The sequence below is a fragment of the Oenanthe melanoleuca genome, chromosome 1 (assembly GCF_029582105.1).
Source record: "Oenanthe melanoleuca isolate GR-GAL-2019-014 chromosome 1, OMel1.0, whole genome shotgun sequence".
Lineage (NCBI taxonomy): Eukaryota > Metazoa > Chordata > Aves > Passeriformes > Muscicapidae > Oenanthe > Oenanthe melanoleuca.
In genome coordinates, this window is record NC_079333.1 from 23,937,390 (window position 1) to 23,962,870 (window position 25,481).

At 44.8% G+C, this 25,481-nt stretch overlaps 1 protein-coding gene across 3 annotated transcripts in view; it reads left to right on the forward strand.

The window, feature by feature from the left end:
• VANGL1 (VANGL planar cell polarity protein 1) overlaps nt 1–25,481 on the forward strand; it is a 57,030-nt gene that overhangs the window by 14,306 nt on the left and 17,243 nt on the right. For all 3 annotated transcript variants that reach the window (XR_008839879.1, XM_056485257.1, XM_056485273.1), the window contains exon 5: nt 22,305–22,438. Coding sequence is in view for 2 of the 3 variants with exons in the window: in XM_056485257.1 (XP_056341232.1) it covers nt 22,305–22,438 (134 nt within the window). In the remaining variant the exon portion in view is untranslated. The remainder of the gene's footprint in view (nt 1–22,304; nt 22,439–25,481) is intronic.

The following is a 25,481-nucleotide window of genomic DNA, read 5'->3' on the forward strand; positions in this document are numbered from 1 at the left end:
GGCATTGCTGGCATTAGTGCTTCCCTCAGCAACGGTACAAAAAAGGACTGGTGTCTGAATTATCTTAGTTCCTGTGTCCTGTAAAGCTCTCCAGAAATGCCTTAGTTCCTGTGTCCTGTGAAGCTAGCAGCTGAGCCCTGGAGATGATTCCCCAGGCTGAATGTGCACTTAAACATCTGTTCAGCTTATCCTGTCCAGACCACAGTGGCATGTTTATCTGTGGCAGATGAAGAGATTAGCATCTGCTGGTTTAAGTGGATGTAGGAACAGTCTCCTGCAGCCGTTAGTTTAGCAGTGGAATTTCTCTGAAGCAGATTTAGTGGTTGAAGCTGAAGTCCAGGAGTTTTCTCCTGGATAAAGATGAACTGTTGGATGAAGAGGCCTGTTGGATGAAGTAGGTCTGGACTCTGCTTTTCCTTCTCTGAAAATGTGAAGGGGAGAGCCCCTCCTTTATAATGGAAGTACACCCATTGACTTAATTAAGCATCTGTGTTGGTTTCATGTGCTAGGGCGGGAGGGGTGGATTCACCCCAGGGAAGGTTCCATGAGGCTGGGGAGTGGGAGGGACTCTCTCATATCTGAGGGTTTCCCCTGTGAGCTGCTGGGACCAATCAGTGAGCTGATTTGGTGATGGACAGCTCGGAAAACCAATTAAAAGTTATTTCGCTTTCACAAATCACAGTGGATCAAGTTAACTGTCCTGTCTTTCGGTTTCTGGCTCCCGGGGGGTGAGGTGGCTCTGGCTGGGGGCTCCGGCCCGGCTCCAGGCTCGGCGGGGGAGCCCGGCCTGGCCGCAGGGTCCTGGCCCCCCGGCCGCGGCCCTGGCCTGGTGGCCCCCAGCACTGGCTGTGCGGCAGAAGAGACCTCCAGCTGCCCATGTGGCTTCCTCACGATCTAGATACAATTTTAACTTCTTTATGCCTGGATAAGATTCTCGATCTCCTGAGCTCCCCTGAATGAAAAGAAATGAAGCGTAGAGACTACAGAGGTCAGCAGAATGATAAAGTTCCTGGTGGAAAGAGATTGAAAAGATGCAACTGATAAGTACTGAAAACCTTTTTTGTGGGCTAAGGGGATTGTGACTTCACTAAAATTCCTGTAAACTGAAATATACTTGGGGAGGTTTGGATGCTTGAGAAAAAGACTTTTTGCCTCGGGGAATTGGAGCTCTCTCTGTTCTAGGACTGGAATATGAACAGAGACACTTGATAGAGAAGGAGATAAAGAGAATTTTGTTTTTCAGCAGCCTGCCTTTAAAAGTAGTACCCTAAGTGTGTAACATAACCCATAGCACAGCTCTGGAAGGACTGTGAAAAAAATGGGAGGAGAGTCATAATCTGCAATATTTTCCCGGGTGGATGTAGATTGTGAAGGTGAAGACATTCCCTAACCCATAACTAAAAAAGGAACTTTTCTCTCTTAAGTGAACTGAACTGATTATTTGGGTGGATAACTGACTGTTCTCTGTATGTTGTTGGTAAGAAATGTGGAATGAAGGGAGGAGGAAATAATCTAAGAATCTTATTCTGAATTCTTTTTTCTTTTTGTGTTATTAATAAATTTCTTCTTGTACCTTTTTAAGTTTTAAGCCTGCGTTGTCTTTACTCCTAAATCCTATCTCTAAAAGAAATTAAGTATATTAAAATTGGCAAACTCAAGTCACATCGTGACAACATCTCTTTCAAGATTTCAAAAAATGTACTAATATCTGTTTGTTTTCTTATGAAATCAATTTTTTTGTGCTTAATTGTTCTGTGGTCATTGATCCAACATAACCTATGAGAGAGATGGAAAGACGACTACCAAAGTTTTCCTGTGTTACAGTATCGTGCCATGAGGTGTGATGAGGCAGTTCAATCATAAGTCAGTTCTATAGGGAGAGTTTGGTACGTGTCTGTGTTTACCCATACATGCACACACGCGGACTTGGTTTGAGAGAGTTTGCTTGGTGGTAGATTGTGGATTTGTGTTCAGAGGAATTGAGATCCTACACCTGCCAATGTCTGCATGTCTAACTTGCCATTGGAGGCAAAGAATCAAGGCCGGAATATTTAACAGCGCGTGTGTTAGAAGCAGTGTTTTCTCCAATTCTTTTTTGCAGCAGGGTTTTGAAATGTCTTGGGTGATGTTAAGGCAGCAAAGAGTTGTAAAGCTTGAGATGTAAGAAAACTTGTAACTTCTCGTTTGTTGGCAAGCTGATTTCAGTTTTGTTTGGTACATTGAATGCAAGCCATGCAGCACATGAATACTTCACTGTCTTGTGTTACAGAAGAGTCTCATCAAGTGTGTCTGATAATGCTAAACTAAATGCTTTTTCCTTAGTTTGACAGATGAGCATAATGTCTATTGACATGTGTTTTAAAACCTGTGTCTTTCCATATTTACTGCTGCAAAGCTAAAGCTGTGGATTTGATCAGGAATTCTCCCAGCTAAGGCAGAGTTTGTCCTCTGTGTGTTACTTGTGTGTAAGTAGTAAGAGCTTCTGATCGTGATAAAAAGTGTGGCTCCAATGTGACAATCTGTGTAAAAAGTGAATGTAGTTAATATCTCCTTCAGCTTCTAAGGGCTTAGGATTGTGAGATGTTTGTGAAATATGGAAAAAAAAAGAGTGCTTGATCATCTTCACAGCATAATTTTGCAGTGTTTTCATTAAAGTAATACTTGTTGATGAAATGTAGGTCAATGTCACAAGGTGCTGCCTTCTGCCCCTGATTTTCTGGCTGAGGCATGGGGCTGAAGTAAGTCTGTTGATGGGAGAATGTGAAAACAGGCATGGACAGTCCAGATTTCAGGAAGTCCGGAGAAGCAGCCTTATGGCTGTGCTGGAGAGGGGGTTCTAACTGTGATGGAGTAGGCATATACCACTTGCTGCTACCTTTGGGGTCTGTTTGCCGCTATGCATGCTTGCCTCATCCTAACACTTTTAAAGGAGTCTTGGAGAGGTTTTGAGCTGCCACCTGGAAGGAAGAAGCTTGCTTTAGCCGGTGTAACAATCTGGCTCCTGAAATCAAAACCTTTTGTCTCTTTATGCTCTCAAATATCTTAAAAGCTTTGATCACAAACAATCCATGCAGTCTAGTGTGCTCTGGAGAAGCTGGTGGTGAGAAGGGATTTGAGACATCTTGTATTGTTCAGTGATGCTTCTTAGAGTAGTTCTGGGTTTTTTTCGTCACAGCAGAATTGTTAATATCACTCCTTTTTAATCCAAGATGGAAGCTTTCCAATTCTAGGATTTTTCTGGTGAGGCAGAGAGAGCTGCTACGTAAATATGAGAGCAAAGTGTTTTCTAGGGGAGAAGAGAAGAAAACAATAGCTCAGCCGCCCTTCTGGCAAACCATGTTTCTGCTAGGCCGGGTACAGACAGGATTTTCCACCTTCCTTGCCTCCAGATGCAGTAAAGAAGTTGAAAGTGCTGAGTAAGGTATTCTACTCCACCCCTGAGAGCCCTAGGTCCAGGATGGTAAGCATATTTGAGAGTAGTTCCCCAAATTCATATTATAATCAGCCTATTAATAGGCTGGCTTGGTCCCACCCCCAGCACTTTGGCTATAACTTTTCTTCTGGGAGACTTGACTGCCAAAACAAATGTTCCCTTTGGCCTTGATTCAGGATCTTGGAGGGGGGAGGTAAAAATTAAATAGGAGTCTTGATGAGTGTGGTGCTAAGTCTCAGCTCACTGACTCCTCTGCTGCTCCTGGGTTGCTTTCTGGTCATATATGTGGGTAAAGAGCAGAGAGCAGCAGAGATGGCAGGAAAGGTCAAGCCTGGGAAAATGCAGGAAGTTGGGTGGAAATGGTGGTGAGACTTTGAAAGCAACAACAAAGGGAAACAAAGGTGGGGAAGCACAAGAGTCGATAACTTCTCAGTTGAAAGGCCAGTATTTTTGTGAGTGGAGGCTTAGATTTGCAGCTTTGGTTTTTCCCCTATAAATAGGGATGCTGATGGCACTTGGCATCCAGAGTTCAATACTGTCTTTATGGCTCAGAGACTGTGTAGGAAGGATTTTGCTGGAGAAACTCCCTCCCTCCTCCCTTTTCTGTAGTTAGGGTGCTAACCATGTTGCCTTCCTATCCAGTGAATACTCTTTCCCACCCTAGAGCTTTGATAGTCTAGACAGCTCAAGAAAATTAATGTCTTGTAATACATGGGGTTATTACTGATCTCTCACATAGGCTGAATGTTTGGCTGCAATATAGTTATATAGTTAGTATGGTTTTCTGAGGTTAGAAATGTTTGGGAGTGGGTCCTTCTCCCTTTTGCTCATCCTTGCAGCATCCTTGTATGAGGAGCAGGGCTGTGATATTTCATCTTGTTTCAGGCTGTTTGAAGGAGTAGGAGTTTCAGTCTTCTGTCTGTTGTGGCTTACCCCAGCTGACAAGTACCACACAGCCCCTCACTCACACCTTGCTCTGTAAGAGGGGGGTGAGAATCAGAAAAAAGGGTAAAATCTTTTGATGGGTTAAGATAAGAACAGTTTAATATTTTGATTAATGTGAAATATAATACTAATTATAATAACAGTAATAATAGTAATTGTAATGAAGAGGGGAGAGAGAGGGAAATAAAACCCAAGGAAAGGAAGTGATGCTCTCCACCCACTGTCTGATGCCCAGCCCCTTCCCAGGCAGTGATTCGTGGCTCCTGGCCAGCTGTCCTCAGTTGATACACTGAGCATGATGTTCTATGGTATGGAATATCCCTTTGGCCAGTTTGGGTCTGGTGTCCTGGCTGTGCTGCCTCCCAGCTTCTTGTGCAACTTGTCACTGAATGGTGCAACAGGGAAAACTGATAAGTCCTTGACATAGAGTAAGCAGTACTTAGCAACAACCCAAACATCAGCTTACTAGGAAGAAAAGTAATGCAATCCCAGAGAGAACCAGGACATTGTCCTTTTTGGTGTGGGCTTACCTTTATGAGCTAGGTGGTTAGGAAGGTGGTGGGGAAGCCTATGTACAGCTTTGGAATCAGGGTTCAAGTTTTGCAGATGGCTGTGAGTTAGTCAGTGTTCTTTTGTCTATCTAATCAAGAGAAGCTTGGTACTCAGAAATAGCAGTTCTGTGTGGTAAAAGTGCTTGAAAAGTTCTGTGTTTGAATATTCCTTGTACCCCTGTTACCCATTCCATTTGCATGGGTGTTTGCTGAACTGTGGTTTAAAAGTTTTGGAAGGGAACAGCTGCTTCCTCAAAACAAGTACCTGTCTCTGAAAACCCTGTACCTTCCCTGCAGGAATTACCAATACCTTACAGAGAGACCTGGTGGCTTGCACACACTCATAAAAGAAAGGAGATGCAGACATGTTCTGTGGAAGGGGAGCACATTCAGCCTGTCTCCCAAACACTTTGGGTGTTTGTTGGACCTGTTTCTTATAAAGTTGATCTCTAGGTTGTCAGTATTTACTGATTAATTTGATGAGTGCTCTCTTGTCAGGCATCCCTTGGTGCCACTGGTACTTTGTTCACTGCTTGAGGGAGTGTGTGGATTGCCAAGGAATGGGAATATTTCAGCCTGAATTTGTAAGCCTTGAAATCTGATCTTGCTGCTCAAATATGCCTCCCCATATCAAGGATGCTAATGAAGAGCACAAGGTCAGGGTTTGAACTGTACAGAGTGCTCTTCTCTGGAGTTGTGTCAACACTTATGCTGTCTTAAAATCTTTCTGCTCCTCAAAAGGAAAGCTTCCATGGAACATAGACACCTTGGTTTCTGTTTCTAGCATGGTTGTAACCATGGGTTTAGGCAGTTGGATCTATTCCCTCATCAAGAGCTGCTGAAATCTTGCTGGTTTCTGGTGAAGGACTGACCCCACACATACACTTGTAGGATATTTCCAGTAGGGCAGTCAGAAGGGACTGCGGGACAAGTATTGGTGCACATAGTCCAGTGCTGCACCTGCCGAGACGTCGTAAATCCTGCTGGAGACACTCCAGGCTTTTCCTTCTCCCCTGTGTGCAGTTTTTTGCTGTATGTTCCCAGGGTCTTGAGGAATTACACTGACCCTCTTTTCTCCTTCGGGTTTCTTCAACCTCACCATCTTCTGTAGTGATGCACACTGATGAAACAGATTGAGCTGTTGAGGTTTTTACCTTGTTCTGTAGCAAAACATTATTAACTGTCCTGTCCTGCTGCTTTGATTGCAGGAACTTGCTAGAACAGCGCGTTACACGTAATTTGCAGACCAGCTCTGTTGCCAGAGCCTCCAGCCTGTGTGAAACGAGCCTTGTTCTTGAATACATTTTCCCTGTCATGAAATCAGTACAAGGTGTCCTAATGCCCATTTGTGTGAGTTTTTCCTGCCTATCACCAAACGGGATGAGCACAAATATTGATCATTCTCCCCTCCCAAGAAGTTCTGGTATAGCCTGCTAAATGGGTGTTAATTACATTTGCAAGTGTGAAGCTCCTGGGGGAACTGAGGGGTCTCCTCCAGAGCAGCTTCTTTGGCACTGAGAGGTGTCAGGCTTGTGGCCCCTAACCCATTCATCTCTCCAGCAGGACTTCACAAAACTGCATTTACCACCACCATTTTGCAACTCCTCATCTCTGCAACTTCTTGCAACTCATTAGGGCTGCTTTTCCATCCTCCCAGTCCTAAACTTGAAGAACTTAGTTCACGGTGGGCAATTGAGCATTAGCACCTTTCAAACACCCTGTGCATGAAGTAGTCCTGGAATAGGGAAGAAAGCTCTGACTTGTGGATGAACTGATAATGACTTAGATGGGAGGAGATTGTCAGCCACGTTCTTAACCATTTTTTGTCACAGGCCATACTTTTCCCCTGCCTTTGTCTGCTGCCTTACTTCTGGAGGATATGATACAAAGATATGATTGCTCTAGCCAGGAGGGTACCCATGGAATTGCAGAAGGGAATCTTCCAGGAGCCTCTGAAAAGAAAAAGTGCTGTTGCCTGCTGAGTAGGGAGCAGTCTCTTTTGATGGTCCAGATGAGTTATGGTGCCTTGTTTTGTTTTACAGGGGTCTGTTGGGTGGTGCAAGGGGTGTGTTCCCAGCAAAGTTCAGCTAGGACTTAAGACATGGCTCAGAGCAACACCTCATTAAGAGGCTACTGGTTGTAACAGAAGTGAACAGCAAGCTCCAGCAATGCCAGGTACTCCTCATTAGAGGTGAGGGGAACGTCTAGGATGGACCAGAAGTGTTGGCAATGTGCACAACTTGTCTGGGAGTTTCTGATGCGGTGAAGTCTGTCTCTGAAGCCTTGGAGGGTGTGCTTTTCTGAAAAGAGCGTGTTTTCTGAATCTCTTACCTTTCTGTGTACAGTTTTCAGATTTTACCTATGGCTTTTCATATGGAACTGCTCCTCCTTTTGATAAAGGGGAGAGAGCTGGGGGAACTAAAGTGCTCATGACTTTGTGCCCTTCTCTCCTCTCTTCCTTGATCTTGATCCCTGATCACCCCCAGCACCTTCTGTGCATACACCATCTCCTCTCCTCACCCTAAGCAGTGTGACCTGCGTGCATCAGACACTAGGCCAGGTACCAGTCTTATTTGTGCTCCTGCAGATGCATCAGGCAGCAAGGGCAAGTGGTTCAGGTTGGTTGTTACACCCTGGAGCAGTCTTGCATTTTTTGTATACTTAATACTTTAAAAGTTTAGAAGCCTGCTTGCAGGTGAAGTGCCTGCTGTCAATTATTAACCCTCATGGCCAGTACAGTGTTACTTACTCCTTGGTGAGGAGCTGCTCAGCTTCGTCTTTCTGAAACAGATGGTGTGGAGGAAATGCCATTGAGTTCATCTGCAGGGATTTTGTTTCTTGTTGGCTTGTCTTTCAAAACCAACACTGCCCAGAACTCAAAGAACCGTATGCACTCCAGCCTACCCTGTACTTAGGGGGTTTGTCATGGAATTTCTGTTCCACTGCTGTCCCTACCCTGTGAAGTGCCTGTGTGTACCACCCACAGAGACAGATGGCCTCCCTAGCTGCTGAACAAACTTTGTGGCCATGAAAGTACTTTTATCTTTGAATGCTGCAAAAAAAAAAATCCACCCCTTCAACCTTTGATGTCTGCTACTTGTGTTGAATGATGAAATACAAATATTCTGCAAAGATGTGAGCTGTGTGCCCTTTGGGGGAAAAGAAGAGGATCACATTTGCTAAGAGGACAAGGAATTGTGAATTTACAGTTCTCGTATAGCACAACAAGTAAAATCTAATAAATATGGAAGCTAATTCCTGACTCTACCCTGAAGAAGTAAGGAAAAGTTAATAAGGAGCTGTGTGGTAGTAGTAGAAATGTATTTATTTATTAATGGAAATAAAATTGAGGGCAATATTTTCACTGACAATTTGATTGCCCCTCTAGCACATGCTTAAATGAACTTTAGTGCTTAAATTTCTTTTGTTCAGTGTAGGTCAAGTGGGGACATCAGCTGGCAGTGTGGGGAGAGCTATTCCCTGGCTGACAGGAAAACAGCTTCCTGGCACAGCCGTAACGACCTTGGCTGTGGTGTGAAGCTTCGGGCTGCTGACTCTGGGTTGCATTCCTCTAGTCCTGGTGGAGGGTTATCTGCATCCTTGCTGGGGCTGGATTTTTTTCTCGGCTTGGAACTGCAGGTCATGTCCCTGTGGCCCCAATGTTGTTTGTAGGATTGCTGAGTGCTGGTTATGAAATCAGGTGGCTCTTGCTTGTGCAAAGCTTGCTGGGGTGGAGCTTTGTGAGGGATGCTGTGTTGTGAAGGGATGCTGTGCTGGGAGGACTGGGCTGTAGTTTGAGAGCTGATACCCCTCTGTGTGCAAAGGTCTGCTAGTGGCTAGCATGGATGCTGCCTCTTCAGGCCTGTCTGCGTAGGCTTACAGGAGAATAACATTGCCAGGTGTGCGGGAGACTCCTGGATTCTTTGTATCAGGGTGGACGCGTGGAACGAGACTCAGACGCTCTGTAAATGCTAAAAGCTACAGTTGCAGTTTATTATAAGAGAGTCTGCTAGGAGCTGCTCGACACAGCCACGTGCAGATTAAAGAAATAAAGGGAGGGAAAGACAGAGAGAAGAGGGTGGGTAGAGAGAGAGAGTAAAGAAGGTAAAGAGGGGAAGAGAAGAGGAAAGGAGAAAGAGGAGAAGAGAGAGTAATGGGATAAAAGGGTATTGGGGTAATGGAAGAGGGAGAGGAGAAGTGGGAGAAGAAGAGCAAGGAGTAAAGATAGGAAGAGAAAGAGAGAGACTTCCCGTTTGTAACACAATAAATCCATTTTCATCATGAATATTCTAATCCCTTAAGAACCAATCTAGTACAAAATACTAATTCTATAGCATTTACATGTAGCCTATAAGAATCCTTATATTAGCATAGCATGTGACATTCTAAACTCTAAGATCTAATCTTTGAGTGTGGTCAGTCTTTTGTGTCTTTTGGCCTTGCCCTCTGGCCAAAAGCATTGTTTAATTAAGAGTGGATTAGCTTCATTGAGCCATCCTATTGTGTTTGTGATAATTCAGTAACTAGGGCTTTCCTGTTCTACCTTCCCCAACAATTCCCAGAATCTGAGCATTCATATTTGCAAGATTCCTCAGTTTCATCTTCTCCAACACAGGTGTTTTAAAAGGAATCTTAGAACAAGTAAAAGCTGCTGTATTGACTCAAAAGACAACCTCTTTCAAAGTCACGCCACATTAATCCCATCCCCACCTGGGAGTCAAAGAAGAGATGGTCCTCTTTCCAGAGAGCGCATCTGACCAGGCAGTTGTAGGATCAAGAGCTGAATGCTGATGTTTCGTGGACGTATCATCTAAATGTAAAATCTTATTACAGCACTGGAGTTTAGCTGCCGGTAGAAGCTTTGAACACTATTTCCTTGGAATTCAAGCTGTACTTCATAGCTTTGGCTTGAAAGGAGCACCTTAAATCAGCAACTAACCTCTTCTCCCACCCTCAAAAAAAGCTACTAACGAAAAGCCCCACCCTTCATAACTATTAATGTAGCTTGAAGAATTCCTTGGCTGAAGACTGGCCTTATTAGAAGCACGAACAGACTTTAAATTATCTTGTGTAAGTGCAGACTCTCTACAAACTTTTTGCCATACCTGCCAGTTCCTGCATATACTTTTTTTCATCTGACCTCAGACTACTGATCATAGGCATAGCGTGCCTGTGTGCTGGGAAGAGGAAATACATCACTGTCATGGTTTATGCTGCTCCCAGGAGCTGAAAATGGTAATCCAGGGTCCCATATGTTGCTGGCTTCTGCAGATTCTGCAGGGTTCCTGGGTGCTTGAGCAAGACACAAGCTTGAGCTGGAAGCTGATGGGTGTCCTGTAGCTCAGGGCTTGGGGGTGTCTGGTATTTCATCTCTTGTGTCTGCTCTAAGTGCCTGTCTCAGCTCACCCTTGCATGCAGGATAAGCTCATGATCTTGCTCCTTAATCCTGTGTTCAGAAGGTAAAGCACACATTGGTATTGTTCTGTCCCCCTGACTTTTCTCTAAATCCTAAATACAACCTCAAGTGTGTAGAAACCTTTTTTAGAGGTTACACCTCCCTTAGAAATTCTCGGTACACCCCTCAATTACATAAATGTTTGATCATAGTTCCGCATCACTTCTTAAGCTAATGCTGCTGCAGAAAAAATCCTGTCAGCAGCCTGATCCTTCCTCACCCCTCCCAAATATCCATGTAGCTTTGTGGTTTGTGTGTGTATGTTTCTACTCGGATTATTTTGCTCAGCTTAATTTCTGCAGTCTTCTTAACTACCCTTGTGGTGTTCATTGTTTTACAAAGGCTTTTGCTGGTGGAGGAAAGGTTTGGTGGAGCTGAGAGAAAGATGCAGGATAGAGTTCTCTCATGGCCATGGTCTGATATTCAACTTGCCATTGGCCAGGCTCCCCAGATCCCTTTCTGTGGCACTGCTTTCCAGCATCTCATTCCCCAGTCTGTCTGAATTCTGTTCTAGAATTGCCCCATTCCAGATGCAGAAACTGTCACTTTCTCTTGTTGAATTTCACATGGTTGCTAATTGCCCAGCCCTGCAATTTGTGCAGGTCTCTCTGCAGGGCCTCCCTGCCTTCGAGGGTGTCAGCTATTCTTCCCAGTTTTGTATCATCTGCAGAATTGCTTAGTATCCCTTCCAGTCCTGTATCAAAGGCGTTTATGAAAATGTTGAAGAGCACAGGGCTGAGGATGGAGCCCTGTGGAACCCCACTAGTGACAGGTCTCCAGTCTGACGTCACGCCATTCATTATAACTGTGTGCCTGACCCAGTTGCTCACCCATCATATGATGTGTTTACCAGCTGAATGCCGGACATCTTGTCCGGTAGGATCCTGTGTGAGACAGTACCAAAAGCTTTACTGAAATCCAAAAAGATTACACCAACTGGCTTCCCTTGATCAGCTAGCTGGGTTACCTTGTCATGAAAGGAAATGAGGTTTGACAACAGGACTTTCCTCTGATGAAGCTGTGCTGGCTGTGAGTGATGAATGTCACCACACTTTCAGGTGTTTTTTCAATACTTCCCAGAATAATCTTCTCCATCACTTTACCAGGCACTGAAGTGGTACTGACAGGCCTGTAGTATCTGGCATCCTGCTTCTTGCCCTTCTTGAAAATTGGGACAGTGACTGCTCAAAAATCCTAAAGAGAGGCTTTGTGATGACATCTGCCAGCTCTTTGAGGAGTATTGCATGGATGCCACTCAGGCCCCATAGATTCCCGCAGTCTGCAGGAGCCCTCCTTGGTGGGAAAGGGCTCTGTCTGCAAAAGTTTACTCCTCTGCTGAGCCTTGGGGAAAGGAGAGCCTCCAGTCCTTGCTTCTCCTCCCCAGTCTATCTGACCTACAGGGAACCAGCCTTGACCCAAACATGACGGATTGGTCTTGAGCACCTCAGGTCATGTCCTTGAAGACTGAAAGGTGGACATGGTGCACAAACAGATGGCAGCTCACTTCTGTGGGTTTGATTTATAGTCATATCTTTAGCTGTGAGACTGGACTTTGTGAATTATTATCTTGAGTCATGCGGATCTCCTTCCACAGGGCTCATTCGCCTCAATAATCTGCTCAGCTGTGCAAATGTTAACAGTAAGATTGACTTCAGCAGTGTCCCGGACTGTCAGATTGGTCATGGGTCTGTGTCAGTTTTGGTGTGGACAAGTGGATCCCTTTGGGCTGCTGGCAGCTGGATGCAGCACCCACAGTGCCTGGGGAAACCAACTTGTCCCTGCTTTGTCAACACCTGTGTATTTCTGGGGTGCCTGTGTCTACCACGCTGCGCAGGTTTGTGGGGAAAGCTCAGCAGTAGCTTCTTGACATTACCTTTTCACTTAAGTTGTCCCCTTTGTGTTCTTCTCTCACTGCTTTCCTTCCCGAACTGCCAATTTGCTCAATAGATGAAAAAAGCCTTTCACAGCTTTGGCTTTACTTCAGTGTGAGCAGATGATAGCTGGTGGTTTGCTTATGGTTTTTTTTCTGATGAATAAGCAAGATAATATTCTCTTTAGTTCCTGTGAGGGTATCCCCACCTCTTGGCAAAACCATATGATGGAGACAAATGTTTGGTATGCTAGCAGTGCCCTTGGAAAATTCCTTTCTGAGCTCTAGCTCCTTGATCCAGTAGCTGCTGCTCTCCAGGTCCAGATAAACTACTAGTGGCTCCTGAGGGTGCTGGTTTGGGCTTGAGGTGTGGATGTCTGGCCAGGTGTTTTGGTTCACTGCAGGTGTCTGGGACATGGCAGACACATGGCAGGGCATAGGCAGCTCCTTTGCCTTTCATGTTTCTTGTCTGTGTTGCAGCAGACCCTGGAGCAATGAGATGCTGGTAGCAAGTGTTCTCTTTCTGTTTGATGAGAAAGTAGGGCCTTCACCTGTTTTAGTGTGTTGTATGGCATCAAAGGGAAGTGAGTGTCTAGATTGACAGCTGTTGGGGCATCTACATGTGGTTATTGGTGTCTGAGGAACTGGCTGAAATGCAGCCCATTCAGGCTGTGTGCTAGTACCTCAAAGACTAATTAACTTCCTGAGGTATCAGGCTTGGTAGTTTCTCAGAAGGAGAACTGCAGTGGGAGCATGCCATCTGGTTTACTGGGGTTTCACAGCAGCTGGCTAAAATTTTGTGCTCTGTACTTCTGTAGCTGGCCTTCTTAATGCTGGCCTGGGAGTGCTTTTATAGGATTCCTCAGGAAGGCTTAAGTAAGTAGCTTGTTTGGTTGGTTTCAGGTAAAGGAGTTGATTTCTCACCACCCCCAAAGTTTGGTCATACCCTCTTGTAAAATCCTGGCTTTTAAAAATACTCACAGCTTCCCTTCAAAATTAAAACATTCAAATGTAACAGCAACGTTAGTAGTAGACTTGCAGGGATCTTTTTCACCTGTACTGGAGGGTTTGGACTTTTGAGGTTTGAGGTAAACAAACTGAAAACCCAACCTGAAAATCAATTCTACTTCTCTCTCATTCGGAAAATTTCTATGTTGAAATCCTGCCTACATCAGCAGTGAACTATTGTATTTCTCAGCTAGTGTGTTGATTCTGATTTCTGTCTTGCAAAAGATGAGACTTAAAATGTCTGTTGGAAAGTGACATGTCTTGGACTGCACAAGGCAGAAAAGGGGAGATCTGAGATTAGAAGGTATGGGCTGGTGCTCTCCTTGAATTTGTAGCAGTCATATATTGTTCAGATGTTCAGTGTTGGATATAGATGGGGACACACTTTAAATTCCTGTCCTTTTTTTTGCATGTTATTAAAAATGGCTTTGCGGGGGGAGAAAAGATGGAGAATGGGTCACTGCAAAACTGGGGCAAACCTTGTGTGTGTTTGGGTTCCATATAAATTACACCATTAACGGATAAGTGTTCACTTCCTCAGGTGCAGCAGCTGTGCTGCAGTCATGTTGACAAACTGCTACTATGACGAGGTTTTCTTCCCTTCTCTGATAAAGGTTTGATCTTGCAAATTCTTTTCCCTGCCTCACCAAATGCAAGAAATTTGGTATCTAAAACAGTTGCTGTGTCCCAGTTGCCCAGTGCCTGTTCCAGGGAGGATGAGGATTTTGCTTGCCTGCCTTAGCCAAGTGGAGATCTCAGTTGTGGTTGTCTGGCAAGAAAATGTGGTTTTCTTTTTCCTAGGAACTACAGTCTTGTTCTGTTGACTATACCGAACTGAAATGCTTTTGTAGTTATGACGATCAAAAAAGATTTTTCTGCTCTACTAGTTTGGCCACGGCTGCTGGGGAAGTTCCTTGTCTTGGTATCTCTGCTGAGATCTGATTCGGCTGCTGTTTACTGGAGAGGATAGAACTGTAGCCAAGGCGTTTGTGCTTTTGCCAGCACTGCAGATGGCTTCTGCATGACTTTGGTCCTGTCGGGAGCCTTGCTCCAAGGTATTGCTTGGGAAGGACAGAGAGTACCAAATCCTTTGCACCTTGCCAGCTCATGGTCCCTGGTGTGGCAGTGCTGCCCAGGGTCATCTATCTGGGCAGCCTGTGCTGGCCTTACCTGTAGCTATGACAGGCAGAGCAGGGAGACAAGTCTGCATAGAGGATGGTGGCAGTCCCTTCTGTAATCATCTTCAGCTGAGATGTTGCTGTGGGAAGCATTTTTACTTTAATTGTCTATTTCCACTTTTATTTCTAGTTCTGGTGACTTTGCTCTGGGAAAACAGTCCAACAGGGTGAAGGATCAGGAACTTGAGCTCTAACTCTGTGCCCTGGCAAGTGTATGAGAAAGAGAGTTCTCTGGGACGGAGGTGCAATTGTATAGCAAGGGAAGGCAGAGCAGTCCTCTGAGCCTGTTAGGTGTGAGCTGACAGTACTTCTAGAGTACAAAATGCTGTGGATGAGCAGCTCAGTGCCCCAGGAGGTCAGCGTCTCTTGCAGTAGGCAGGCTTGATGCAATTGTAGGCTGGAGACAGCTGGTGAGGCAAAGCTGGCTCTCCTTGGAAGGCTATGTTGTGGAATCTTTTCTTGGCTTTTCTTTGAGGTGCCAAACTTCCCATTTGACTGTGGCAAGAATTTAATGTGCCCAGAGACCTTGGGTTGTTTTGGTGCTGTGTCTGTTTTGAAGAATGTTAAGAAAAATGTTTGGAGGAGAGGTTTCAGTGCTGGGAACCATCTCATTAAATAACCCCAGGCGTCCTCAGCCCTTGATTAGCACAGCAGTCATCAAACTTCTCACTATCTCTGTGTATTTTAGATGTGTGTGGCTCACTCTAAACCCTGATGCTGCAAGATCTGCATCCATAGCAAGAACGCTCTGGTAGCAAACAGCTCAGGTCTTTCTAGATGTGTACACAGACAAAAGTATGCAACAGTGTGTTGCAAAAGTATGATTCTCAGTGGCTGCTGGTGTCTGGTATAGTACCATGACAAACTACAATTCTAGCTTAGCGGGAAAGAACAAAACTGCCAAAACCATGTGAATGACAAGTGCATGGAGGTGTGGCCTCACTTTTTAATCTTTTTTTTTTCTCTCCTTATTTTTTATTTTTACCACCAGTTTCCCACCACCTTCATAAAACTCAAACCCCTATTCCTAGAAACCACCAGTGTCCAAAGCCAGTATTTTGATGATATAAACAGGCTTTTTTCCTTGTGCTTTGCTTCAGTATTGTACTGGCCTGTTTTCCTAGAAATCCACTAAGAAAAGCCAATTTTGGTATTGGTGTAGTGTGTCACAGAAGGCAAATATAAAGTCAAAATGGCCTCTGAGGCACAGTGTATGGACTGCAAATATTCAAATTTTTTGTAGCAGCAAGTACTCAGACAAAACTGTTGTTGACTTACTGTTTTGAGTGAAAAAAATAGTTGCTACTTGTCCCCTCTTCCACTTCATTGGATGCCCTGTAAAAGTTAATTAGTTATTGTTAGTAAAGGGCTCTGCTGCCAAATGCCGCTGAGGTACCCTGTGCTTCTGCTAGGTCTGCTCGTTTGCTTTTCTTCTTGGCAGCATGCTGTGACATGGCCTTCTTCAGGGGAGTAAAAATAATAATTAGAGACAAGCAACCCTCCAACAGCACAAAATGCAAAGCAACAAAGCATAGAGCCTCACTGACACTGCCTGCAAGGAAAACTGTTTCCAGTAGGCTGCTGGATTGTGCAAGAGGTTTTCTTCTCGTGCCATAAGTTTTGAATCTGAACTGTTACATGGAAATTCTAATTGTGTCCTGATTTTTGGTCTCTGCCCTTGGCGGGGGTGGGGTTAGAACTAAATTAATTTTTAGTGTCCTTTCCAACCCAAGCCTTTCTGCGATGGTTTCTGTGTTTCTGTGATACAATTTTTCTGCATTCTGGTGGTTTGCTACAATGCCTGGAATATGCTGGGCTGGCAGACCGTCTGGATGGGACATGAAGATGATCCTCTGACCTCTTTCATAGGGGTGATTAAGTATCAAAACTCTCTGTTCCTTCTCTTCCTGCCCCTCCCTGTTCTTTCCAGGCACTGGACAAAAGGAAAGCCTCAGCCCAGCTTGCTGAAATCTGGGGTGAATGAATGCAGTGACCGACAGGTGCTGAACTTTTCCTGAGACAGTGCTGCAGGGAAGCTGCCTGTCCAGGAAGGCTGCCAGTTTCCATTCCCACTGGAGCTGCCATGTGGGTGGAGAGTTGGTTTCCTGCCGCCCCTTCACCTTGCTTGCAGGGCAGTAGAGGGTCTGCCCTACAGTGGGAAGTCCAGAAAGCCTGGATTGCTGTCAGGAGACAGCAGACTTCTTTGGTGTTTGCTTCACTGCTGCTGGCTTCTCTGGGCTGCTCTGGGTGCTGCCATGCCTGTGGTTGCCCCCCACCTGGTGTGTGGTGTTGCACAAGAGTGTTGGGTGCCCTTCTGCTGTGCTCAGGGTGCTGTGCCTGCTTGGAGCACGGGTTCTTGTTGCTTTGCAGCACCTGTGTGGGGCAAGACTGGCTGTCCTGCACAGGGCAGGGTGAGGCTTCCCCTTGATGTGGGTGAAGAGGTTGAGCAACACAGCTCAGGAGGCTCTGATTTGGCCTTTTCCTTGCTCTTGTGAATGTTTGTGACCCTTTTAATTTACTTGTCTGCAGCTTCTAATTTTACTTTTTTTTTCCTGCAAAAGAGAATTTGAAGAGTTGTAGTTATATCTGTCTTCCTAACCTGCCATGCTTGGGATGGACTACATGGGAGACAGAAATGGGCTGGTAGAAATTCAGGAAACTGATGTTTATTACATTTTTCTTCCGCAGAGAGGACCTCTCTGTGTGACTGGAGTATCTTGTGTGGGATTGAGCCTGTACTGGATTTGCATCAGCAACAAATGCCTGAGCTTTAATTTTCAGGGCAATGATCGTTGCTTGCTACAGTATAAAAGGTGGTTGTTTGGACTTGCTCACGCCAACAAATTGGTGGGGAAGGTTATTTTAATGAGGGAATGGAAGGGACGTTAGGTGGGGAAAGCTGGCATCCTGATGATAATGCTGTTGGTGGGGTCCAGGGAAAATGTGTATGTGTAAAAATAAATTATTCTCTGCTGTCATGCATTGTGTTTTGTCCTAATAGAGCTAGTTGGGTCAGTGGAGCTCCCAAACATCTCCCGCTGCTGGGATGGAAGTTCCAGTGCTGTTTGAAATGAGTATTAACAGAGAATAACTGTTCATTTTTATCTTCATGTTTTGAGTTGGTGCTGATTTTCCAAGCATTGTGTTTTGGGGTGAAACTATATGGAGTTTGTCTTCCTGAGAAGCGCAGATGGAAAAACTTGATAATGTTTGAATGCAGGCAGAAGGGGGAATATATGCTGCTGCCACATGATTACTTTTATGGAATTTTGTTTATGGGCTGCAGCAAATTAGAAATAGAAATCAGAAGCAGAGAGAAATAAAACTGCTTTCACCTGTTCTGTGTCAGCCTCTATATGTGTCTGGCAGTGGGTCAGTCTGTACTACTTTATTGAAGGAAAATTGTTTCTTTGGTTAACTAGTGATTCTTTATCACAAATCAGTAGCTAATTACAGAAATGGAGTTGCTTTTTACTAAATGTAAGGTGGGGAAATATGAAGGGGTGGCACCGGAAAGGCAAAGCTTCTTTAAGATGCTCTAGCTGGATCCAAAAGACCTCTCCAAACAATGCTAAGGATGGAGTTTTCTTCAAAAGCTAAGTTCATAATCTCAAAGGTATACAGCAAATGGATGGTGATGTACTGTAATACTGACTCATGAAGCTGCTCAGTGAACGAGTCAGGTTTTCTTCTTTCTCAGAATCTCTTGAATAGGCTGGTGTAACGTGGACAGTGCTGGGTCCAAGACAGAGACACAACACTCTGTAATCCATGTGACACAGGCACAATGCAAAAAAACAGGTTAACAAGGCATATATTAACTTAGTAAAGTTTGCAAAATATACATGATTTGGTAAAGTTGGAGGTGGGTGAAGCAGCTGTTGAGCTCTGCTGAAGGTGAACATTGGTTACATCACCTTGGTTGGTGTTGTTAAATGTTTTAAATTTTATTTTCACTGTCTTAAGATATGAGGCCAATAGCATGTTGTTACATTTGTTGAGAAGATGGTTTGTTCTTTGTTGCTGTGTTCTAGCTTTTCTATGTGTTTGGTGCTACCTTTTCAGGTTGGCTTGTGCGTTACTGTCTCTACGAAGCTTTACTTTGGTAATTATTTTCCTTCTGTTCTTTGCTTGGTGGGCATTCTGCGGGGGCTTTTCCCACCCTCTAATTTTTGATTCTGATGCTAGTATAGATGTTTGGGTCCCACCCCCTACCTGGGATAGTGGTTTTTCGTGTGACTGGGACTGTTTGAAAATACTACTTGGTTGCAGATATTCCCCTTTTACATCTATGTGTTTCTCCCCCCCATAGCTTAGTGGAAGTTTAGTGTCTAGGTGTTCATTTCTTGGGGAGAGATTTCCCTGTTCCCAGGGACACTGTATATTAATTAAACTAGGGACTTGAAAATCTCCTCCCTCTACCCTTACAAACTTACAGTTTTCAGTTGGAGGTGTAGTCAAAGGCTTAGTTTCAGAGATTGCAGCAGGATCGGAGGTGTTATTTAAAGAAGAAGTTGAGTTTGAAGCTTTGGTGTTTTTACTTCCTGGTTCCAGTGGCTTTCTCAAGGTGTCCAAAGGCCTCCTAGTATGATGTGTTCGGGGATTCCCCTCTCTGGGCAGTTTTTGGCAGGGGTTTCCATGGTAACTCCAGGTGGAGGCATGCTTGCTTGCTGGGGTAAAGTCACGCCCTCCAAAGGGTGGACTGGGGTCCTAAGGTGGCTCCTCTGAGGCTGGACCACCCACTAAAGCTGGGTCGAAGGAGGGGGTACCCCCCCACCAGGGCGTGGTTGGAGTAGGAGGCATGCCCCCACCAGGGCCGGGCGGTGGCAAAGCCACGCCTCACTGCTGCTGGGCCGGTGGGGGGACCCACACCCCACGAGGGAGGCTGGGTTTCTTTTTTCCTGCCGGTGGCCACAGGATTGCTGCCATGTCTGTGCATGGAGTAAGTACATTTTCTTCCATGCTGCTGCTAGACAAATCGACTTTTATCTCTTTTAGCAACTTTAAGATAATTCTCCAATTTTAAAGCCTTAATTGCATTTTTATCATAATTTAAAGCAGCATTTAATATTTGTTCTCCAATTTTAGTCCAATTATTTATATTAAATGCAGTTTCATAAGTTCTATCCCTTCAACTTTTATCCATGATTAAATAAAAAAATCAATTTTTCTTCATAATGTATCTCCCATCCTTGTAAAAACTGGGTCCATACCTGGATTACTGGATGCTTTTCTGTGGAGATGTATCCTCCTGTATTTTCCTTAGCTCTCGGGTAAAATTTTCTTCTTGTCTCTTTTCTGGACGACAGTTTTCTTCCTGTCTCTTAGACGACCCTGGCTCTGAGCCAGTTATTTTTTTGCCTTTTTCTGGGCAATTCTCCCTAGCTCATGGGCTAGAATTTCCCCCCATCTCTTTTTCTGGATGGTTTTCTGTCTCCCCCTGCTTTCGCAGGTGTGGCTCTGTCAGATCACGTCAGCGGTCACCAATTGTAATGTGGTCAGTCCCGGGACAGAGACACAGCACTCTGTGATCCATGCTACAAAAGCACTTTATTGTTCTCAACAGCACCTTAAATACCCTTCTTAATGTTCCTTGGCAAGCACCTGTGATTGGTTCAAAGTTCAGGCTGCCCAGCTCTCTGACCGATAGCTTGTGCAGCCCAGGCAGGAACCCACTGGGTCAAATCCCTGTCTGCTTCCGAATCTTGTCCTATCACTGTTCCCTGGAGGCCTGTCTATCAGGCCAGGCTGCTTCTCCCATGTATGGCGGAATCAATTGCCCAATACAAGCCAGCTTGTACTGTGACAGGCTGGCATCTGTGCTTAATTCAGTGATTAGTGGGACTGTGGCAGCTGTAGAGTGAGGATGGTGGGCGGGAGGGTGTGCATGTGTGTGTGTTTAAATTACTTGGGTATGATGCGGAAGTTTGCTATTAGCTATCCTGGTTTGAATGACAGATGTCTGCTAAGAAAGGCAGGCTGAAATTTTTGAAATTAAGGGGCTCTCCGCCAAAGATATGGGAATAGGAATAACAATTCTTTACTAGGAAAATTAAAAATAGAAATCCAGTATTACAAAGAACAAACCCAAAACACTCATGGAGTTAGAATACAACCTGACACCCCCCATCAGTCAGGGTGTTGGTAGCAGTCCGATTAAATGGTGGCTGCAGTCCTCCTGGAGTGACAGATGTGGTTCAGTTGAAGCAGTGGTCCTGTAAAAGGGTGCAATTTTCCTCCAAAAGTCCAGTGATGATGTGGAAAGGTCCAGTTTTCTTCTGGGATCCAGTGGGGAAAAGGCTGCTTTGGTGTTCCAAATCTCAGTTTTTATCCAGGTAGGAAAGGCTTGGCTCCTCCCCCTGGCTGAAGCATTTTACAATGGGATGATGTAATTTTTTCACTCATTCAGTGGGACTCAATGGCCCATTAACAGACAGTATCTTCCTGGTGGAATGATGGTTTGTGGAAAAGATAAAGATGACTGCCCCACCTGGTTTTAACAGATGGCCCATTAGCAGAGAAAATCTTCCACTAAGATAAGGATCACTGCCCCACCTGGTTTCAACAGATCGTGATAGAATACATACTTTTGATCACATCCTGTATTACAACCTCAGACATTAGCACGAAGCAGGGGAAAATTTAAATTGCTCTTCCAGGAATACAGGCAGAATCTGCAGTAGCACTGAGCACTGAATTTAGGACTTAATTTGTAAATGCATTCTTTTCCCACCTTACTGTCCTTGTAATGTTTTCTTCCTATGTTGTAAGGTGTGAGAACACTTTGGTGCTTTCCTTCACAAAGGTCTTGTTGCTAAGTGTGACCTTGCCAATTCACTGGCAACAAATGTGTTGGCAGTTGTAAATTTTGAGTGCACAAAAACTATTTTTAGTGTGGGTCCTTAGCAAACTCCAGTTGGTTGAATGGGTGATCTTGGTGATTTGCTGAGAGTGCCGCTGCCAGTCGAGTCGAGTGCCACGCTGAGGCACAGAGCTGGAGCAGCATGGAGAGAGCTGTGTCCTGTTCCCTCATTTTTAAACACCAGGGCTTGTTTTGAAATGCTGCCCTATTTGTCGGTAACAGTGCCTACAGACATCTCTCTCTCTCCGTTGTGAAATGATAGCATAGGAAGATACCTCTGGGTTGAGCCATTCCTGCTGCCTGGAGTGTGTGTTTGTTTTGCTCCCGTGTGTCATCATTTTATGTAAAGGCATCACTTCAAAGGGATGGAGGTAGTGTCACTGCTCCTGGTTCTCTCCCTAACCAGGGATTTTAACAAGCAAAATGAGGTAATCCTGTCTCTGGCAGCCATATTCTTCAGGCAGCGATCTTATCTTGCTGTGAAAGCGAAAGAGATCACACTCTTGTCAGTGCTGGGATGGAGGAGGTCTGAGGAGCTGCAAGGTGCGGCTGAAAATGACACAGAAGGAAAAGCATCCATTCTGAGCTGGTCCCTCCATCCAGGCTGGCCAGCTACAGCAAACCCGTGTGGTGTTCTGGTCTTCAGCCCTGAGTAAGGTCTCTGCAGCACAGTGATTGTACTGTCAAGGTGGGCTGAGCTCTTGTTTGTAATTTCCCGTGCTGCAGGCAGCCTGGTGCTTCACTTTATGTGCTACCCTTGTTTAGAGATTTCCTGTCATCCTCCTATTGAGCTGAGGGCAGAGATTGCATCTCAAATGAATGTTCAGGTCCTAGAGAGAGTAATTAATATTCTGTGTATTGCACGGTCCTGTAGGCGTGACTACTGTGTTCCAAGTAATATCTCTATTCTTGCTTCCTTTTTTTAATGTATTTTACGGAAACAAAAGAGCTTGTTTCGATCTGAGGGGATTTGTCTTATTTTGTTTTTTCTTCTTTCCCCAGCATCCAACGAGCTGCACTGGTGGTTCTGGAAAATTACTACCGAGATTTCACAGTTTACAACCCAGCCTTGTTAACAGCCTCCAAATCCCGAGCAGCCAAGCACATGGCTGGCCTGAAAGTCTACAATGTTGATGGTAGGTGAGGTAAAACGTAGTCTTTGAGACTGGGGAAGGGCTGTGTTTGCTTTATGCTTTATTATGCACACATTCTCACCTTTTTGCTTTGCCAAATCCTTATCTCTTGGTGGAAATCTTTCTAACAGTGCTGAGTTTGCCAGTTCCAGATGACTTTACAGATGTGTTTAGCCCACAATAACGCTTTTGTCTATGCCAGGTGAAATGGCTGTATTTTGAGTCAGCCTTAATTGTCATGTGGCTTGACAATTTTCAGCCCCACTGCTTGTTTCAAGTGGTCTCTGCTTTTTGTCACCTTTGGGTCATCTCTTTAGCTGTGATAGTACAATAAACACAACTTTTAACTTAAGTGAGTTCCCCAGTCGTTTATTGTGCTGATTTCACATGCAGCCTTCAGGAAAGAAAAGGATCCATGGTATAAGCCAGCAGTTGCTCATGAAAGTGATGCTCATCAGCCTGCAGCCTCAGCATTAAATGTGCTATGCCTGGCTCACTCATGGCCATGGAAATTCAAACAAAGATAACGATCCCCATTGAGCTTTGCTATTCTGCAAACCGTTTTCAAGCTTTGGGGCTTTTGAAAATTTCGTGGATGGACTGATGGATGAATATGTGGCTGCTCAAAGTAGAGAAAACTGGACTTAATAATTTGACACTCTTAAGGCCTATCAGTGAAAACCACGATTGTTAAAGCAGGGTGTGTCCAGCAGCCTTTATAGAGGTGCACATTGCTTTGAAAGAGTCAAAGTTGAGTAGCAAAGTTTTTATGGTGAAGGATGGCTGAAGTTGAGTGACAAAATGTGGTAAAGGTACATCCTGCCCATGAATTCGTTAGTATTGCAGGGCTTTTAGTATTGAGAGTTCGGAAGAGGAGACTGAAGGGACTTAGCTGGGCAAGGTGGCTCTGTGTGCATGGTGTGGAGACTGGAATATGAAGAATATTTGTTACGTGGAAAAACATGAGATGTGATCATTTTGCATTCAATGAAGTTTCAGTGCCTTATGGGTGTGGAATATTTTGTTTTCATTTTCCCTTTTGGTTGGTTGGTTTGTTTGTTTGGATTTTTTCATTTTTTGTGAGTTTCAAAGACCTTATTCTAAAGGCTTCTTCAACCTCGTGCACACTCCTGAGTCCATAACATTAATTGGAGGTTTAGATCCAGTGAGATATTCCCATCCTCACAGAGGAAGGGGAAAGTGAGGGAAGGGGTAGGACAGGTTGCCCATCATGTGTCCTTTGCTGCCTGGAGTGATGCTCTTGGTTGTATTGGAGAGGGGAAGATATGCAAACACAAATGCTCTGCATTTTTCTAGAGGTGAAATCATTCCTTCCAACTGTTTGGTCTCAGTGAGTCTTGGTGTAGGGAAGGTGTCCCACAGGTGTCAGCACACTATTCAGACCCCACAGCCTGCCAGACTGGCTGCAGGGTGTGCCATTCTGATTACTGGCTTGTCTTCTCCTCAGTTCAGTATCTCTTCAGGAGATGGTGTGCTCTCTTTTTCTTCAGCATCTATTGGAGCAGTGGGACTCCCAAGCTCAGAGAAAAGACTGTCAGTCTGGTAGTGTGAGTGGCTCAAAAGCTGCTAGCTCATGAGGCTTCATTAGAAGAGAAGGAACCAGAAGCAAGCTGCTGATGTGGCTGGCAGGGGCTTTCCAAGTGTCAAGCTTGTGAGCCTGCCAGGGCCTGGAAACTGCTGCCTTTCCTTCTGGGGTGGTACTAGTTGCCTGGTCTGTTCTGTGTACGAAGGCTGCTGCCTTTGCGGACATGGAAATATCAGGCTTAGAGGCATGTCCTTAAGAAGATTCCATCCATCTTACAGAGCAGTTTAGTTCTGTCTGCAGCTTACCCTGGCAGCCTCACAGTCTCTTCTACTCCTTTTGTAAAGAGACAGTAATGCTATTAAGGCAGCCTAATTTGTTGACAGCTTTTGTATTTGATACAGCAGCAGCCAAGAAAGGAAAACATATTGCTGTAATCTCTCTTATAAGAGTGGGGAGGTTCATCTTCAAAACCAGGATTTTCATTGCCAGGTATAGTCAATGAGGAAAATTACAGATGTAGTCCAAATTTGGGTGCTAGTGTCTCCCTTGAGTCATATCCTCCATTTCAGGGCTGTTAAACAAAGTCTGAAATGTTTAGTCTCTTAAGAAGCTTGATCTTGTGAGTGCTTGATCTTCCCACTCCTGAGTTTCAGGCTTCTGTCTTAGAATCTGGTTTGGGCTTTTTAAGAAAAAAATTAAAGAGTTGCCCTTGCTTGAGCAGAACAATTTTGAGCATGTCTGTGCAATCGATTGGCTTTAACCACTGCCAGCTGAGAGTGTGGGCTTTCAGAGCAGTTTGGCACAAAAGCAGCTTTTGGTGGCTTGGAGGCAGTCCTAGACTACCGCTTCTCTCTGGGTAGACCCACCTCTGCCCTCTATCTGGATAGAAAGGTTTGTGAACTCTACTGGCAACCTTTTTCCTCTTGCTACCTGAAAAGTCAGAGCTGAGGGCTTCATGGGAGAGCTGCAGAACCTAGGACTGTATTTTAAGGTCAGTAGTTAACATCTTGTAGTAGACAAGTTCTGTGGACTGACTGGCTGTTATAGAGCAGATGGCAGTTTCCCTTTCCTGTGTCTGTGTAGGATCTGTTAGCTGCAGAAGCTCTAATGGCAGGTGCTGCTCAGAGTGTCATGAGAAGCTGCTACACATAGAGACCCTATCTTACCCTGTTGTGGGGCTGCTGCCCTGACAGCATCTGCCCTTCTGGGAAACCCTGCTGTCCCTTGCATCCTGTTTCTTCTTCCTGTGAATAACTGTCTGGAGTTTGGCTTTCATTGATTCATCTCCATGTCTCATTATGTTCTTGTATTTATCTCTCTCTTCTTTCCAACTTCTCACTTTTTGTGGTCTCACACTGTCTTGATGATGAAATGTGATATGCTCCAGCTGCCCTTGCCTTCAAACTGATAGCATATATAGTGGGGGGCGTAAGTTGCATCCTTGGCATGTTCACCTCACTCTGCCTTTGTGTATATTGTGTGAGACCATCCATTCCAACT